The sequence below is a fragment of the Rhopalosiphum maidis genome, chromosome 2 (assembly GCF_003676215.2).
Source record: "Rhopalosiphum maidis isolate BTI-1 chromosome 2, ASM367621v3, whole genome shotgun sequence".
NCBI classification, from domain to species: Eukaryota; Metazoa; Arthropoda; class Insecta; order Hemiptera; family Aphididae; genus Rhopalosiphum; species Rhopalosiphum maidis.
In genome coordinates this window covers 85,355,591-85,374,966 of record NC_040878.1, presented here as the reverse complement: position 1 = coordinate 85,374,966, position 19,376 = coordinate 85,355,591, and the positions used below count along the sequence as shown (strand labels likewise).

The 19,376-nt window shown below is 31.7% G+C and overlaps 1 protein-coding gene across 1 annotated transcript; it reads left to right on the top strand.

Moving 5' to 3' along the window:
* The first annotated feature begins 2,409 nt into the window (after positions 1-2,409).
* LOC113552284 (fatty acid synthase-like) lies at positions 2,410-17,730 on the top strand. The gene is made up of 32 exons (XM_026955086.1): positions 2,410-2,772; positions 3,586-3,738; positions 6,286-6,459; positions 6,546-6,746; positions 7,609-7,847; positions 8,005-8,235; positions 8,319-8,516; positions 8,786-8,917; positions 8,978-9,208; positions 9,279-9,459; positions 9,526-9,590; positions 10,190-10,309; positions 10,391-10,554; positions 10,638-10,782; positions 10,858-10,974; positions 11,131-11,239; positions 11,308-11,559; positions 11,739-11,903; positions 11,981-12,135; positions 12,410-12,568; positions 12,628-12,939; positions 13,022-13,218; positions 13,292-13,540; positions 13,630-13,927; positions 14,755-14,934; positions 15,045-15,237; positions 15,310-15,499; positions 15,568-15,713; positions 15,879-16,372; positions 16,853-17,090; positions 17,306-17,503; positions 17,582-17,730. The coding sequence occupies exons 1-31, from the start codon at positions 2,559-2,561 to the stop codon at positions 17,479-17,481; spliced, it is 6,078 nt and encodes a 2,025-aa protein (XP_026810887.1). The 5' UTR covers positions 2,410-2,558; the 3' UTR covers positions 17,482-17,503; positions 17,582-17,730.
* The last annotated feature ends 1,646 nt before the right edge of the window (positions 17,731-19,376 follow it).

Here is a 19,376-nt window from a genome sequence, read left to right as displayed (position 1 = left end):
AACGATTTTTAATTTCAAATATTATTACGAGTAAAATCGATTGCTTAAGTCTTCTTTCTCAAATTTTCTTCAAAGCATCCCCTGTTACACTTATTTATCTACCCCTTTTCATATCCTGTTGTTTCCGAATAGTTATTTAAATATAGCTTACCAATTATCCCACTCATGCGCACTGAAAATCACGACCAATCAAGCATATGAGTCACAAAGGCGGACGCAGGAGGGGGGTTCAGGGAGATATGACACCCCCCCTCAAAAAAAAGTATCTGTTCAAATTATAAAACGATTACTAAAAAAAAAGTAAATTATAATATAAGTAATAATGATTTATGACACCCCCTTAAAAAAATCCTGCATGTGCCACTAGCATCAACGTATTTTAAACCTAATATACTCAATCTTCGTGTATTCTTACATGTCAATCGATTTAAGTTTGACCTACCAAAAATACACGTATAATCGACGTTAATTAAATGCAATTTTTTCCACGGAAAATATACGAATATACATCAACCAGTGGCGTACGCAGGGGGGTGTCAGGGAAATATGACACCACAAATTAAAGCATCTGTTCAAATTATGAAACGATGACTAAAAAAAAAGGCCAATTATGCATATAGGTAATAATGGTCTATGACACCCAACTTAAAAAGTCCTGCGTAGAACCCCTGATATGAAATCTAACCCTATCTCAATGGTCAGTTAGGTTCTATTTATTAGTCTTATATTAGTCTATTCCTAACCCTTGTTATAATTTTTTCACATCGTATATACTACGTTTGGGTTTGACGTGTATATTTAATGTGTATCTATAAGTATAAATAAATATAGAATCTAGTTGAATATTTAAATTTTTAATGTCAAATGTTTAATAAGTCTAATACAGGGGTTCTTAAGTATTTTTATTTTCGTTTGATTCATTTTCATATACAATTTATATGTTTTATTGTTTTTAATAGTTAACTGCAAAAATCATTACATATTCATCGTGTACAATTAATAATACGTGAAATGTAAACAACTAACAACTTAAGTGGAGTTACTAAACAATTAGGTATATAAAAAAGTTTTTTAAATAATATTTATTTTTTGTTTGTGGTGGACGAGGAGGCAGTGAGTAGTCTATGTTATGACTTGCAAAACAATGTATAATAAATTCAAACCACCTCTGCTTACGAACTTCATAATATAATATAAATAAATATTTTATAATTTTATTAAGCAGTTAATAATTTAAACTTTCAATTCATGAAATAGAAACGTTATTTTGTATTTACTATTTAGTGAATATTCAGTAATGTAATAATATAACGACATTATTTATATTACATTTATTACCAAATAAGATTTTTTTATAATTTATATATTTAAGTTGTATTTATATTAAGGAAGTTAGGTAAATATTTAAATCGTATTAAATAATAATAAAAAAAGGAAAAATGAAATATGTAATCGAAATTAAAAAAATATAAATATTAAATTATGCTATAAATAGATATTATTAGTATTATGTTAAATTCGGCATATACAATTAATAATGTTAAAATAACAAAGTATTGTAAAAATTATGTTTTTTAACAAAAATGTTAAAAAAATGTTTTTAACGACTTAAAGTTATGTAAAAAATAATATAAAAGACAATCATTATACTTTTTGAAATTATGGGTGTTTTATAGAAATCAGATATATTTTTACTAAAACTGTATAATACACATTTTTAGAAATAAATTATAAAATTATCCTTAAAAAACACCTAACTTTTGTTTTCAGTCTTTCACCTAACTATTTTTCAGAAATAATGTATAAACAAATATTTGTGTTTTATACTTTTATAATATAATATTAAAAATTTAGAAATGTATTATTTTATGTCGTTACGAGCAAAAATTATGTTTGTATTAAAATTTTAGAACTGACTCCATACTGTGTCTGAGCAAATTTAATTTAATAATATTATAGTTGACAAAATAGAATTATCAAAAAAACTATAAAGCTAGTATTTTATCTCAGTGGAAAATTAATTTAAAATTGTTTAAATTTCTTCGACGCTTAAATTATTGTACATTTTTTAATCATTTTAGGTGTCGTTTTATCTACTACATGATGATATTATCTAACAGCGTTTCGTAAAAAAAAAAAATCAAGATGTTCGCTTCGCGACCTCTATGGACATACGGCAGTTATTTAAAGTAAAAGTCATCAAAGGATTGATAAAAAATAAAAAAACCCAGTACCGTAATTTTTTTGTAAGTTATCTAACAAATTTTGCGTAACGTTTCGAGCTTTGCGCGCAAGTGGAAAAAAATCGAATGTTTTGGTGGCTAGAAAAAAAAAAAAACTATTCACGGCGGCTACGGGTCAGGGTATTTAAACGGGACGTACAACGATAACACGTCTTATTCCTGTGCATCCGCGTCGGCGACGATAATAGTAAACCATTTACTAAAATTATTGGCCAATTCGGAAACACACACTTAGCTATACACTCAGCAGCATATAATATTATTAACGTTAAATCCGTTTGACACCAGTCGGTTTTGTTTTTCGCCCTCGTCACGATGGCACCCAATGCCCACGAATCAGAGCCTGTACGCGCTCCAGCCGCCGCCAAGCCCGACGTGCTGTCGGACGAGTTTGGCTTCCAACCCGAAGACATCGTCATCAGCGGTTTTTCCGGTCGGTTTCCCGAATGCGACAGCATCGACGAGATGAGGCAGAAGCTGTACGCTGGCGTGGACATGGTCACCGCGGAGCCCACAAGATGGCCTACCGGTGAGTTGGCGTTGAATTATTGTCGTATTATATACATACTATTGTATCAAGTATGATACAAGACATATATGATTTTATTTTAATTTGTATCTACATGACGCCCACGGCGTCAAACTTCACCGCGGTTGACGACAAGTTCGGTAGACCAAACGAGCTGACCGGAAGTGCCGACGAACTATATCTTAGCAACGAACAACATTTATAGAGACTAATCGTTTATAGTAATATAATGGTCTCCTTTCAGTCGTTACAATATCGTGTTTTAAAAAATATACGCTACACCTGCATATAGTATGTATAATGTTACACGATTGTAGGGTCGAGAATTATTTTAACAACGACAAAAGCTTGCTTTTGCGGGTCCAAATGAGTTCACTTTTGATTCGACATCTCACAAACTAATTTTTCCAAAATAAAAGTTATTCTATATTATAGCATTAAACTGAGAACTTATATCGTATCATTTTTATAGCTTTTTTTTAATATTACAATATTTTTTTTTTCTTTAAAATATTATGAAATTGTATTGTTCAATGTACGATATATATTTGATCAAATAGAAATCGGTGCATGGATCATTTATCGTAGTACAGTATTTAACTGAAAATATATTTATAATTTCAGGAAAAAACGAGTATTTAAAATTATTTTTTCGATAAATTTAAACCATAATAATTAAATGTTATGAGTTTATGACTATAAGTTTTTTTTAAATATTATAAGATAGCGAAATATTTTCGCGAACACTTTTTTTTATAAAATTATGTATAATCTCATTTGACGATCCCTGTAAGAGTTTTATATATTTTCTAGGTCTGTACGGTGCCATCATGAGAACTGGAAAAATGAAGGACCTTACACAATTCGACGCTGAATTTTTCGGCTACCCTCCTGCTTTGGCTGAACGTAGTGATCCGCAACAGAGAATGCTGTTGGAAGTTGCTTACGAAGCAATCGTCGATGCAGGTTAGATTAGTTTTCATGTAATACAATCACTCACATAAATTGAGACATCAAGGTTTTAAATATTTTTAAACAACCAAAGTAAATAATATAATTTAAACCAATAAAAGTATACAACACGTAACATATAAAACGTTTTTAACTCTATTTGGTGAAGACACTTTAGTTTTCAACATTTGTTATCGATTTGCAAACAGGATTTTGTAATTGTTTAAATTGTTTGTGTTATTATGCGAACCCATATTAAGCTGCGATAATGTTATAATGATTTATACGTTATTACAATATATTATGTAAGCATATAAAATAGGTAATAGTATTATATACTAATTGTACTCGTATTATAAAATCGCTAAATAATTTTTTTATATACTATTACCATTAGATTTAACGCATATTTTTACACTTGATATAATGGCGAATAAAATTATTAAATTTGAAAAAAATCATTTTTTAGACACATTCACCAAGGCAGTGATGAATAGTATGACATAATAACTTCCGGCTAAATTAAATATTTATTTTTTAAATTGTTTTTCTATACATAATATATTTATACTACAACATGGATATAGTATACGCATCAGGCGGGTAGGTTTCGTGGACGTTTAGTAGCAGAATGTTAAAAAAGTGGCTTCTATAACCGAGTATTTATAAGGCCATAAGTCACAAACAGATAATTCTAATTAAATAGTGTTAACGTTAATTTTTTTTAATTATGTTTATTTGATGTAATTATATTTCTGTAATCAGAAATAGGTGTTAGGTACCATAATATAATAATTAAAATTTGATACCATTTTATCAGAGAAATAAAAATATTGTTATTGTAAAAAAGAAAAAAAAAAACATTATCTTAAAATGTTTAAAAAAAATGTTAAGCTGCCTGATGAGGTTATTGCTCGATTCTTGATTAAAAGACCACCTTGCGTATTATATCATTTAATTTGATAAATATTATTATACAATCGCTTTAAGTTGTTTATGTGATGAAATATATGTGTAGTAAAAAAAAAAAAATGATAATATAAAACATATATTAGCTATAAAATTAGATAAGACTTTTTTTAGGTAGTTAATAATAATTAATTAATTTAAAGACTAATTAATAATAACGAATTAACCCTTTGACAATTTGGGAACCCTGGGAAATCAAATAAATTTTTTTGCTTATAACTTTTTTAATAATTATCATATATTTTTTTTTATTGTCTCTTTGGATTCGTCCAATTATTTACCATTTAATGATATTATCACATTATTGATAAAAGCTTTTGTTGATTTTTAAAATGATAGGACGCGTATTTGCGTCCATAGCACACCAAAGTCGTTTACATAGGACGCATATTTGCGTCCATAGCAGTTAAAGGGTTAAAGACTAATTAATTAATTTAAAGATTAATTAATTAATAAAAATAAAATGTATTACTATAAAAATCAAACTATGAGTATAATATACAAATCAATTTGTTTTTAATAATTTAGGAGATGACATTTTATGTAAGAAGGTTTCAACAGTTGTTATCAGTTTTTAAAGAGTTACAATATTTTATAAATTTATAAAAATAAGATAAAGTTAAACAAAAAGATAGTTTTGTATTAAATAACAATAAAAGTGGGCAAGCGGAAATCCTTATGATGTTTAGTAGATGTCGAGTTGGCCAATGTAACGGGTGTGTTGAATTTTACTCAAAGATATAATATCGCTATATATGAAAAACGATTCTGAACTGAGGTGATCAATTGTAATCCATATCACTAACTGCACTAATCACACTTTCATGATATAGTTTTTGATATCGCTATTTAAGTATTTATCTTACCACAACTATTTACGATAGAATTCAATGTTTACAGTAGGCATTATATTTATTTTATTATTAATTATTATAATAATAGTAAATATGATGTATACTGTATTATATTATTTTTACGTTATAATATTCATTTTCGAGCTAATATCACCGTAACACATTTTGAATAGGTTAGTGGCATAAATAGGTAATATCTTAAAATAAATCTGCATGTCTTAAAAACTTAATTGCATAAAGTAAAATTAATAATATATGTAAAAGTTATTAAGGTTCCACGAATAATGTTCTTAAATCGTAACAAATAGATTAACATTGTTATTTATCGTTTAGGTACCTATGTGATTTCGTAAAAATTGGATTTCAAGTATCATTATTTTATCTACATTTTAATACAATTTTTTAGATTTTTTAGTTCCTTTATGAACTATTTATGAGGAACAATTTATTATATTTTCAAACCTGAGTTATAAAAATTGAAGATTTTATAATTTTTTTACTAACAAATGTTTGTAGTTTGTAATTTTTTGTAATTTTACATAAATTATAAATCCAAATAGATGTCAAAATAAACTGTGCCCAAGCATTTAATTAATTATCGTATGTGAAGCCTTGTATTAAATATCCAAGATAAATTGATAATTACGAGTAAAACAAAAAAAAAAATAACACATCGCTGAAAAATCAATACATTCATCACTTCGCTAAGATATACAAATAATACGTTTAACATTTTTAGGACTTCATCCGATGGCTTTGAAGGGCTCACGTACCGGTGTAATCGTAGCTCTATCATCCAGTGAAACGTGCGATTGGTGGTCCAAAGACCCAGAAATCGTCAACGGGTATGAATATTTGGGCACCTCCAGAACGATGAGCGCTAATCGCGTGTCCAACTACTTCGACCTCAAGGGTGAGCAAAGAAATAATAAAATCATAGTGTCCGTTTATCAGCCTAGCCGATCGGTAATATCGTATCTCAATGTTTATAAACATCAGGACCTAGCTATTCCATCGACACGGCGTCTTCCACCAGTTTGATCGCCCTCCACCAAGGCTTCAAGCTCGTTCAAGATGGTGTTTGCGAAAACTGTATCGTGGCCGGTGTCGATCTTGTGTTGAACCCAACTGTATCACTCATGTTCCAAAATTTGAACATGTTGTCGCCCGGCGGCAAGTGCCGATCGTTCGACGCTGAAGGTATGATATATATTGTGATGTAAACACAGCACGCACATACGTAGCGTACACCCTACGGGTATGAGTTATTATAACTCATATCTTTGTAAACATCGAATAAGACATTAAGTCACATACGTTTTATGTCTTTTTCATTGCGTTTCGGTAGTTTTCCTTTTTACGCGTACCGTGGCGTAGGGAAATATATCATTAAACATAATACATACTTTCTGTTGCTATCACAAACACTAAGATACACATATATATCTATTGGTCCGTGTGTGCTACCGTGGTATATGATCTTAGGTTATGGTTGTATAGTCGATGTTCATATTTAAAATTTACACGGTTTGTAATATGTATTTTTGTGGCTTATTAATACAGATATACTGCGGTGAACGGTTTTATATCGAAATACTGCTACCGCTACAGGTATGCATTTCGTTTATGTCATAGCACTTAATACGCTTACAGATAAATCATAACAGGAAAACGAGTGCAGTCCATAATGGAATCGTATACAAATAAAAGCTCTATATAAATAGACAATAGTACACACCTCATGTTTTAACTATATCATCACGAGCTTCAAATTTTTATCAATATATTATTATTTCAAGATTCTAAATAAATTTGAAATTATTTATTAAAATAATGTATTAACAAATATACTAAAATTCAATAAAATACACATTTTTAATTAGTTAAAACTAAAAAATAATCGCCTATAAATTGTATAATTTAAGTACTAATCACGGCGTTATGTACCAATCACGTTGAAGTGTGAGAGACGAAATCATAAATACGAGATGACGATGTTTAACTCGCCAAAAATTAACTCAAATATTTTATTAAATTGTACGTATTTCAATTATGTGAATAGGTGATGGATATGTGCGATCAGAGGGCGTTGTTGCCGTGCTGTTACAAAGAGCCAAAAACGCGAAGCGCATCTATGCCAGTGTGTTGAACACCGGAAGTAACGCAGATGGATATAAAGACGAGGGTATTACATTCCCTTCGCAAGAAATGCAAATTTCTCTGTTTACGAGAGTCCAAAAAGAGGTTGGCGTTAAATCGACTGATCTGGCTTTCATGGAAGCTCACGGATCTGCTACCAAGGTGAGTTTTTTCTAAATGTAATCAAAGTATGCAATCAAATAGAACATAAATATTTAAAACGAGAATATCGGTTTAAACCATACGAAAATATTGATATCTGAGATGCATATTAAAAATGTTTATTTTAAACGATTTATGACAATTTGTGATTTTTCAGGTGGGCGACCGTCAAGAAGTTGGCGCGATCGTTGAAGTGTTCTGTAAAGGAAGAACTGCTCCGCTTCTTATAGGGGCTCTCAAGTCGAACATGGGCCACGGTGAACCAGCCTCCGCCCTATCTGCTGTCATAAAAGTCCTCGTAGCCATGGAATGTAGACTTTTGCCACCCAACTTGCACTACAACATTCCGAATCCAGACATCCCCGCTCTTGTAGACGGAAGATTGACTGTTAGTATAATCTTCACGTCGACTTATGCTTGTTATCAATCGAACCGATGATTGTTAAATTATTTATTATTATTATTTTAAAGGTCGTAGAAAACGTCGTTCCATGGAACGGTGGTATTGTTGCAGTCAACTCATTCGGCGTAGGTGGCGCTAACGGACATTGTCTGATGAAATCATATACCCAACAGAAGAAAGAACAGCAAGTGCTAGAAGAGGAATTACCTAGATTGGTGGCAGTATCCGCCAGAAATAAAAGCGCAATAAACTACATGATAAGCCGAGTAATTATTTTATTGTTTTTATGATTTTTTCCAATATTATAGGCTTAACGCACGGGTACTTAGTAAAAATAGTGTGAAATTAAAATTCATAATTTTCTATTTCTATTAAATATATTTTCGAATTTAGGACATTTTTACAAGTTGTGAACCTATCAAAAATGTGCATTACATTTATGTTTCATTTTCAAATCAATATTTAAAATTATTAAATTTCTTCTTAGAAGTTTTATAAAATTTAACATCATTACATAAGCTTTGTTTATTATTAGATCGATGAAATGCCCAGAGACAAAGAGTTCTACGCCTTGTTGTACTCCGTACACAGTGAACACATATTTGGCCACAAATATAGAGGTTACATTTTGTTTAACGGAATGTACGACAAGACTCGTCAGATCGCTGTGAGTTAATGAAAGACAAATGTAAAATTGTTAGTCATTTGTTCTATTTACGCGTTGTAGGAGTTTGATGGCCAAAAGAAACCAGTCGTTTTTGTTTTACCCGGCGTGGAGGCATTCTGGGCTGATGTGGGTAATCAATTAAAAGATTTGCACGTGTTCAATGAGTCGATCACGCAGAGTGCGAATTTATTAAAACAAAAAGGGTACAATTTACGTTCAGTGTTGAGAAATACAGATCTCGTATCGATAAGCGATCCATTTTTGTTCGTCGTGGCTACGACCGTTGTTCAAGTACATTTTTAATAATGCTACAACAATTCGAAAGCTTTTTTTTAAAATATTTAATTCCTTATGGCTTTAGATTGCTCTTTTGGACGTCCTAAAAAGTCTCGAAATAACGCCCGATTATATAGTCGGAGAATCGTTCAGTGAACTGGCTGCCGCATACGCAGATGGTGTTTTGACAGCAGAAGAAGCAGTTTTATCGGCCTACGCTATTGGTAGTGTATTGGTTGAAGCGAAAATCCCCGCATCTAAAAATGGTAAGCAATTTACTTCTTCGAAAAATTTAAAAATCAGTATTAATATTTTTGATTTTTTATCTCCAGGACCCGTGTTATCTTCTCAGAACGTATCAAAAATATCCAAACAATTGCAGTCCGCTTTACAATCCGTGAGTATTATTTTAATTCCAATTAATGATCACCCTAGTTAATAACGTTTTAACAGATCGTATATAAATATATATAATTCCAGAATTGAAATTTTTTTGTGAATAACTAGGTACTCTAATATTTTTATCGTTATATACTTGCAGGATGATTTACCAAGCATGCTCACTGCTCAATGCTTACCTTATTTTTTATTCTTCGATAATGCAGTTATTTAAATCTAATTGTATACCTAAATATCATATTTTTAAATTGTTGAGATTTTCGCACTACTTAGAGAGTACCTTATGGTGGTACAATTCTATTTTTCAAACAAGAACTTTTTATTTTGGTAGTTAAAATTTTCCGTTAAATAATTAATAGTAGAAAAAGTGTGTTCTTAAATGCAATATTAAAGGAAAAAAAAGATAGTGAATAAACTTGAGAAATCAACTTGTATATTTGAATTTGTAAAACTTTTCTAATCCTTGTATAAAGTACGAATCTGAGTAGGTACTATTGAAATTCACCGGTAACATTAGTATTCATTAAATATTTAAACTACATAACAAAATTTTTTTTTTAGTATTTCAAATACATTATATATACAATTCTTTCTTAGATCATCCCTAAACCAAAAGCCATATCGTCTCGATGGGTTAGCGCTTCGCAGTCATTAGGAAGCCAACCAGTGTCATCGACATACTTTGTCAATAGCTTATCTGCACAGTTATCCGTTCAAGTATGTATACACTATACAATTTAAATCATTATAATATTATTTAATACGGTATCGTTAATGGTAAATTAAAATTTTTATTAGGACTCGTTGGCAAAATGTCCCGAAAAATCAATTTATATTCAAATCCTCGACCAAAAACGAGCACAAAACTACATTGCAAGTAATTTACATTCTGACGCCAAACACATAAACCTGATTACAGATGCTAAAGATATGTACAAACAGCTGTTGTTGAGCGTAGGAAAGTACGTAAATCAAAATAATATACTATTGGGAAAAATTAGCGTGCTTATAGTCTTGTTATTTATTAATTTTATTCATATCTTAGCTTGTTCAATGTCGGTCTTCAACCACAAATTGAACATCTGTACCCGCCAGTGAAATTCCCCGTGTCCGCACGTACCCCTATGATCCAATCATTAATCGAATGGGATCATTCTGTTAAATGGGGCGTAGTTAATTTCTGGGGCAAGGTAATTGTTTCAACTTTATAAACATTATCTGTAATTAAAATTGTACTAACAACAATTTGTTTATTCATATTACAGCCAGTTTCTAAAGCCGGCCAAGTCACATTAAACGTAGATGTCAATTCCAATCAATTCAGTTTTTTGAAGAACAATAAAATTGACGACTTATTCATTTTACCTTACGCTGGTTACCTGGTGAGTTTAATTGATATAAATATATTTGAAAATATAAATTATTATTGTATAAATAGAGTTGAATATCATTAATACTAAAAAATAAACCTGGTAGCAAAATCAGTTAAAAATAATACTGAACTATTATTTGAAAACCAAAATGATTTTTATTTTTAGTCATTAGTTTGGCAAGGTTTTGCTGAGTTGTTGTATCAAGATCAAAATGAACTGCCAGTTGTGTTCAAGAATGTGGAATTCTTAAGAAAGACAGTCATCCCAGAACAAGGTAAAGAGATGAAAATGTTATATTTTGGACTATCCACCGTATAATGATATTTTTAATTTTAAATATAGGTGTACTTAAGTTTGATTTGAGCATATTAGCATCTGGTGAATTTGAACTCAAAGAATCCGGTAAGATTGTTGCTTCTGGTCAAATTAGCACATCGGCTACGATTGAAAAAGAATTATCGAAATTGGTTACGCCCAAAAACAAAAAACCTCAATACTTACCGTTGGATTCATCTGATGTTTATAAAGAATTGCGTTTGAAAGGTTACGATTACAAAGGTCCATTCAGAGGGATCCAAAAAGTAGATCACACAGGTAAAATAATCGTTCAATTAATTTAAAAATCAAAATTTTTTTATACATAATAATAATAGTTACATAAATATTATAAATATATAAATATTAAAAAAATCTCATTGAAATTCTAATGATACAATTTTAAATTTTGCTTACGAAATATTATTAAAAATAAATGTACTTTTGTTTTTATATAGGATACTATGTGAATTTCGATGGAAATTGGTTAGCATTTTTAGAAAATCTATTCCAAATATCAGTGTTGCAATTAGATAATTATAATTTATATATTCCGAAATTCGTAAAAAAAGTAGTCATCGATCCTATGAAACAACAAATACAAACTGAAAATAGCGACAATGGTAATAACCTTATAATTGTTCAAGTTTTCAAAAGGAAATAATTAAATTTTTTTTAATATTTATGTTTAATATTTTAGTTATCCCAGCTAATTATTATAAGTACGTTGACGTGATTAAGGCCGGAAACGTTGAAGTCCGTGGATTACAATTAGAAGAGGTTCCATTGAGAAACAAAGGACAAAAAGATCCTAATTTAGAGTTCTACACTTTCCAACCATATGTTTCTGATACGGTAAATACATATTAAATAACAGTAGAATATGATATGATGTAATCATTGTTCAATGTCTATAAAACATACGACACGTAGTATAAATCAATACGAAATTGCTAAAAAATTACATTTGTATATTATTTTAATTAATAATGTACATTTTTACATGGAAATATGATGAAAAAAGAATTTAGGTTAAAAATATAGTGATATACAATGAAATATTAAATAAATATTGTACTACAATTTTAATGTAACGTTATATTATTATTATTTTTACCATTGGTTTCAGCCAACAACATATGCTTTAGACACATGTGTTCAATTAGCTTTTGAAAACAGTGGAGGTGCTTTCAAGCTAAAAGTTGCTGAGGTAGGAACTGGTAGAAAACCAGAATCGCTGTACGCAAAATCCGTCATTGATGTGATCAACACCGAACCAATGCCAAGCGTATGAGTATATAATTTAAGTACGAGAAGAAAAAAAATTAATATTCAATGTTTCGATAGGTGGAAGTAACTGTGTTCACCGACCAACCAGCTCCTGTCGCGGAGCAATTTGATGAATTTGGTGTTCGAGCCGTAGAGAAGGATGTATACAGTCCGGAACCGATCGATTCTAACTGTCATCTAGTAATCGCCGTCGATCAACTGAGTAACGCGGTGTTGGCGAAAAATGCTGTCGACAGTTTAAAAGTTGGCGGTTGTGTACTGTTTGTTGAAAGCAAAAAACCATCTGAACAACAACTCAACTCGACGGGATTGGAATTAGTAGCCAATTTAAAATCGAAAGATAATAAAACATTCGTTCTCCTCCGAAAAGTAAACGAATACATTATTTTCTATCTTACACGTATGACGGGTCATTAAAAAAAAAAAAATTATATGGTATTCGATTTTTTAGAATGTAAGCTGGTCCACACCGATCGTGGTGAACTGCACTGGCAATGACTTTGCTTGGATTGAACCATTTAAATCGGCACTCCAACGGGCCGAACAAGAATCCAAACAAGTGCTCTTAGTTAGTCAAGGAGTCAAGTACTCCGGAGTATTAGGTTTTGTGAATTGTATTAGATTGGAACAAAACGGAAACGCATTGAGGTGAATTGTTTATAATCATATATTTGTGTAATTACATTTAATTGTTAAACTCGATTATTTCGTAAATATTTAGATGTTTGTTCATCGAAGACCCGAAAGCCCCGAAATTTTCGTTGACTTCCGATTTCTACCAGAAGCAATTGAAAAAAGATCTGCTCATCAACGTTTACCGCGACGGTGTCTGGGGTAGCAACCGACATTTCCTGTTGTCAGAAGATTCCAACGATGTGGTCGTACCAAAAGAATACGCATACATATCCACTAGAAAGGTTGGAGATCTATCAACACTAAGTTGGATTGAAGGTCGCCTACAACATTACAAGTAACCAAAAAATAATTATATTAGCCATCAAAAATACGGCGAAATCGAACAGTTATTTTTTCTTCAACCGAACCGTCATTTTTCCGCAGACCCGAAGACTATCCGGGACGAGAGCTGTGCACAGTGTACTATGCACCGCTGAATCACATGGACGTGCTGTTCGCAGAACGTTCGTGGTTACCGTTCTTCAACACGGACACCGCCGACCAGGGTGCATTTTTGGGCCGAGAGTTTGCCGGCCGCAACGCAAAGGGCCAAAGAGTGTTTGGACTGGTATCCGGTAGCGCCCTCGCCACTCACGTGTTAGCCGACAGCTCGACTCTGTGGGAAGTTCCCGACAAGTGGACTCTCGAGCAAGCGTCTACGGTTTCCGTTGCGTACGTTTTGGTAAGTCTTCAAAACATTTAATATTTTTAACAGTTAATATTGTGCTATTTTATGTTTATCGTAAATTACAGAGAGATATATTATAATTTATAATGTATATACTTATATAGATATACATTTACGTTTTAAATTGAACTAAGTTATCTAACCTGTATGAACTTTTAGATATTTCAAACTCAATTAATAAGGCTCTAGTCTTACTTCTCAAAAATTTAAGAAAGACTCATTCTTAAGCAAATTTGTGTCAACGTACATTCTCAAACAACATATTTAGTACTCTTTCAATATTAAGTCTTTTGACAAAGTGTTGCATAAGGATTTTTGTTAATTTATCTAAAATATATACTCTTTACTTTTTTGTTTCCATCAACTCGTATCTTACAGATCGTCCATTGCATGAGTACTTTAAAACAGTATATTTTTTATATTTACTGTTCTTAATTGATGCTTACGATTATCATGCTACGTAAAATACTCTTGTTGTCGACTTGATTTTTTATTGATCTATTAATTTCCTCGGTTGTAAAAGATTTTTGCAATCAATTTCCTAAATGTAAATTAATTGGCAAATTTAATTAATTTTCAATATGGTACCTGACCAACATAATAAATAGTTAATAATTTAAATATTTATAAATTTTATTGAGTAGGTTAAGTATTTAGATCTTATCATTGATAATAGTTAAACCTAGAACAATCATATACAGTTTTTTATTTCTATACACTCGCTCTTGCATGTACACTACAAAATATACTATTACAAAATAAATTCACTGTTTTAAATAGTTGACTTTTAATTGATTAGATATTATTTCCTTTAATTACAGGCTTATTATGGACTGTTTATACGTGGTAAACTTCAACCGAACGAATCAGTGTACCTTAACTCTGGTACAAATTACACGATATTAGCTGCTCTCAGTATCTTAAAAGACAGCAACATCAAAGTATACGTCGGAGTAGACAACGAATCTCAAAGAGCATATCTACAAAAAATGTACCCGAAGGTTTGTCATATGATTATAATACTATTATTTATTTAAATACCTAAGTAGATGGATTTATGTTAAATTTCAATTTTTATTGTTTAAACTTAAAACATACCATCATTTTCTAGATCCAAGACAATATCGTCAACAGTAAATTCGGCGAACAAGAGATACTCGAAAAAACCAATGGAAAAGGTGTGAATTTAATCTTCAACACGCTTGAATCCACTCCATTTAAATTACAGAGTTTCATCCACACTGTAGCGGAAAGTGGACGTATCGTAGAGTTTGAAAAACAAAAGCAAGCAATCGAATCCATCGGTAGGCATTATAACTATACTATACCTGATAAAAATTGAACTAATTAAATTGTGTGATTTAAAATTAAATCAGGTGTTACCGGAAACTTGAAGAACATTACCATCATAAAAATGAACTTGAAGAGTTTATTCCACGGAAAATATTCACTGGTCGATAAACAAGAGCTCTATAAACTCATAGCAAATGGAATTAAAACCGGCGAAGTACAGCCATTGCCCACGACAGTATACTCTACTGATAAAAGTTTATTAGAAGCTTTCGAGTAAGCGATACATTTGAACTTTATTTTTTTAAAATTATTATTTAATTATTTTGTGTTACTTACTGTAGCAAGACCGTAAGTTTCAACTATTTCGGTAAAATTGTATTAAAAGTCCGTGATGAAGAATCGAAAAAAGTCGTCGTTCCAGCGCCCAAAAAAGTATTGGCAGTGCCGAAAACATTTGTTGACCCAGAAAATACATATGTCGTAATCGGTGAGTATGGACTAAATTAAAAAATATCAATCTAACTTGTGTATAGAAAAAAGTACCGAAGTATCCATGCTTCATTATTAAAATTATTGTGTTTGAAATTTTATTTAAAATTGAAATTGTGTGGATTTCTAACGGTTTTCTTTAATTTTCGAATCAATATTTTAGGTGGTCTAAGCGACTTTGGTCTACTAATGGCCAACTTTTTGGTGACGAGAGGTGCGAAAAAAATAGTATTGGTGTCTAGCAGCGGAGTTCGTACCGGATTCCAATCGTTATTCATGCGTAGGTGGAAAGAAAAGTTCATCGAGGTTGCCATCATTGAATACGATACGACTAAACCGGAAGAAACTGAAGCGCTGTTGAAGGAAGCCAACATAATGGGACCAGTCGCTGGAATATTCCACGTGGATTCTGTGTTACACAGTGTTTCGGCTACAGATCTGACCGCGACCGATTTCCGCACAGCATTCGACCAGAAAGCTGCGTCCGTCAAAAATCTTGACACGGCCTCCCAAAAACTGTGTCCGAAACTCAAACATTTCTTAGTCTGGTCCTCGGGAACTTCTGGACACGGTACAGCCGGCCAGGCCGATCACGGTTACACTGACTCAGCGATAGGAAAGATATCAGAAGCTCGACAAGCGGCGGGATACCCATCGGTAATAGATTTTTACGATTTTTACCGAAATACGATAAGCGTTTCGTGTTTATAATAATTATGACGTCCTATGAATCTTACAAATGCATTTGAAATTACTTTTGTTGAATGTAAATCTAAAAGACATAATCTTAAAGTAGTTAATATTTATTTGATGTAAATAGTCGTCACCAGCGCCTTTAGAGTATTACAAAGCTGTAAATATGAATATTTAGTTGGTATATTGTTAATATTTTGTAGCTAAGAGTTTTTTCCATATCAAAATATCAAAAAAATATTCGTGTTTACAGTGTTAGTGTGTGTACCAGTTACGTTATACTTAGGGAAGATCGGTGTAAATATATAATAATATATACCTAATGCATCGATAACAGCACTGTTGTATTAAATGCGTTCTTAAATTATTATAAACTAGTTAAAAAAATATTCCACAGTTGTTCGTCCGTAGTAAAGTTGTTAAAAAAAAAACCTTTTTTTTCAGACTGTCGTTGAATGGGGAGCGATTGGAGACGTTGGTCCGATTTTGGAATCGTTTGACGATAACAATGCGATCGTAAACGGTACTTTGCCTCAGAGAATCGCTTCATGTCTGAATGCGGTCGACAACTTCCTAAATCAGCCACATGCCGTGCTATCGAGCTCGGTTCTCGTGGAAAAGAAGATGGCTAACGTCGAGACTGTGTCCGTTGGGCCTGTCGACGCCGTCGCTAAAGTTTTAGGTCAGTGTAATAGAAAAAAAAAACACACACAGAATTGTATTTTATTTAGACTTCAATATTTAACTTATCTTGTGGGTATTATGAATACGGTACTCATATGTAATACTTACTTACCTACCACCGGATGGTTTTTATATAATTATAATAATATAACAGAAATCTACTGTATCGAAACATTTTAAATTGATTTTTATTCTTTCTTATTGTACGTGCAGGTATCAAAGACGTCAAGAACGTTTTGGGTACATCTACGCTGACCGAACTTGGTTTGGACTCGTTGTTGGGAACCGACATCAAACAAGTGCTGGAACAAGACTTCAACATCGAACTCAGCGCCAAAGAAATCAGGGAACTGACATTCGACGCAATCAGAGAACTCCAGTTCAACTAGGGATTCGACGGCAGAGTCTAAGGTATTCACTTAAATAATAAAAACAATAATACTAATATCTATATTCGTCGATTTAATCGTGACCGTTTTATTGTTACAGACTAGTATGTTGTTGCTGTGACTCGAAAACCGTGTTATCTTGTCATTTTTTGTGATTGATAATGTACTATTTAATAGATAATATATATATATGATTGTTATTATTATGCTGTAGAATTTAGAATAAAGTGAACTAAAATAAAAATAAAATATATACTTTTGTTATTACCTCTTAACAAAAAAGTCATCAAAGTTCTAATAAATATAAACTTGTTCTTTTTCCAAAACAGTTTGCTTGTTTTGATTGGGATAAGTTTTTGTTTTTATTAATTAAAAATGTTTAACAAATATAAATTTCATCATAATTTTAGTTTACGTGTATTGGACGTAAATAAAACGACACTTAACACGACTAAACATAACATTTTAGTTAATTTCATATGTAAGTTATTTATGTGTTATAAATGGTTAACTAATCATAAATAAAAGTTATGTTTTACTATATTATTATTCAAGTGGACAAATAAATGATTAAAACGCGAATTCGAATTTTACATCACTTTAACTTAACTATCTAGTTAATTTTATTAAATTTACCATCGTGGCATTGTGATAACTAATAACTTTGCATTTTTATAAATTTATAATACACTAAAAAGTAAATATAACCGGAAATTTAATCTTGGTATGATATGATAATAAGGACCCATAATAATTAACTAAAGTTGAAATACAAGAAGCGAAAAATAAGGGCATTTTATGACGAAATGTTGAAAGCATGATAATAAACTTACATCATGTTATTAAAATTGCCGAAAATATTTAAAAACGATTATTTAAATTTGGTTAAGCATCAATATCCCCACATCACAATGTTAACTTTAATCTTTAAGCGTCAAATGTCTCGCTCGTTTGCCATGTTTGAAACTCAGTATACTACTATATACGACGTGTACATACTATACACTGTATATTATAATAGACATATTATAAATATTAATTCGATGACTTGCACGCGTGCTGTTCGACATCATTATACTGCTAACGGGACTGGAGATCGGTTTATTAAATATCCACCTCATCATTGTAATAAATTATTTGTATCAAATCCGGGCGAATTCGCCCGCGGTAACGCGACAGACGCTCGTCGCGCGTTCTATATACGACGACCGTCATCGTTGTCGCCTGCTGCAGCGAGAGTGCAAGCAGCTGCAGTATATTATAGTTCAGTGGTCTTTAACCTTTTTGGACTCGCGACCCACTTTTTTAGGCCTGCATTTTTCGTGACCCACGTAAGTTTTGTAAAAAAGCTAAAATCGCTTAATGCTTTGCGTTACTACTATTAAAACTGAACAAATAAAATTCACATTTTTGTAGGTGTATTCATTTATTAATTTTCTAAGTTCAATAATTAAAAAATTATTTTTTTACCTTACACAATTTTATAAATTTAATTTTTATTCTAAAAAGAAGACCTATCGCGACCCACCGGTTGAAGACCACTGTTACAGTGTTCTCTTCGTACGACGCCACTCGAACTTTGAACTAATCGAAATCGAACGACGCGGCGAACGCGTATAATGTTATACACCTACCGGCTACCACCGGCGTATATTATTATATAGACGACGGGTTTTCGGTCGCGAGATGACTCGACGAAAGTCCTGAACGATCTGCAGGCGTTTCGTGGCAATAATACCGTCACCGCGATCGCACCGTATACAATACACATTATATCCGTTATACAGCTCCCCGACTCTTCTCTGCGCCGCGCCAGGACGGTACGACACGACTCGCACACTCATGTACAATACCTGTTACAAGTCCACAGCGACGCATTATAATAATACTATCGT

Bases quoted from the DNA above. Each gene is read 5' to 3' on its own strand.
- LOC113552284 (XM_026955086.1), top strand. From the start codon at position 2,559: ATGGCACCCAATGCCCACGAATCAGAGCCTGTACGCGCTCCAGCCGCC. The intron at 7,848-8,004 runs GTGAGTTTTTTC...GTGATTTTTCAG, and splicing joins CTCACGGATCTGCTACCAAG to GTGGGCGACCGTCAAGAAGT. The intron at 10,783-10,857 runs GTAATTGTTTCA...TTCATATTACAG, and splicing joins TAGTTAATTTCTGGGGCAAG to CCAGTTTCTAAAGCCGGCCA.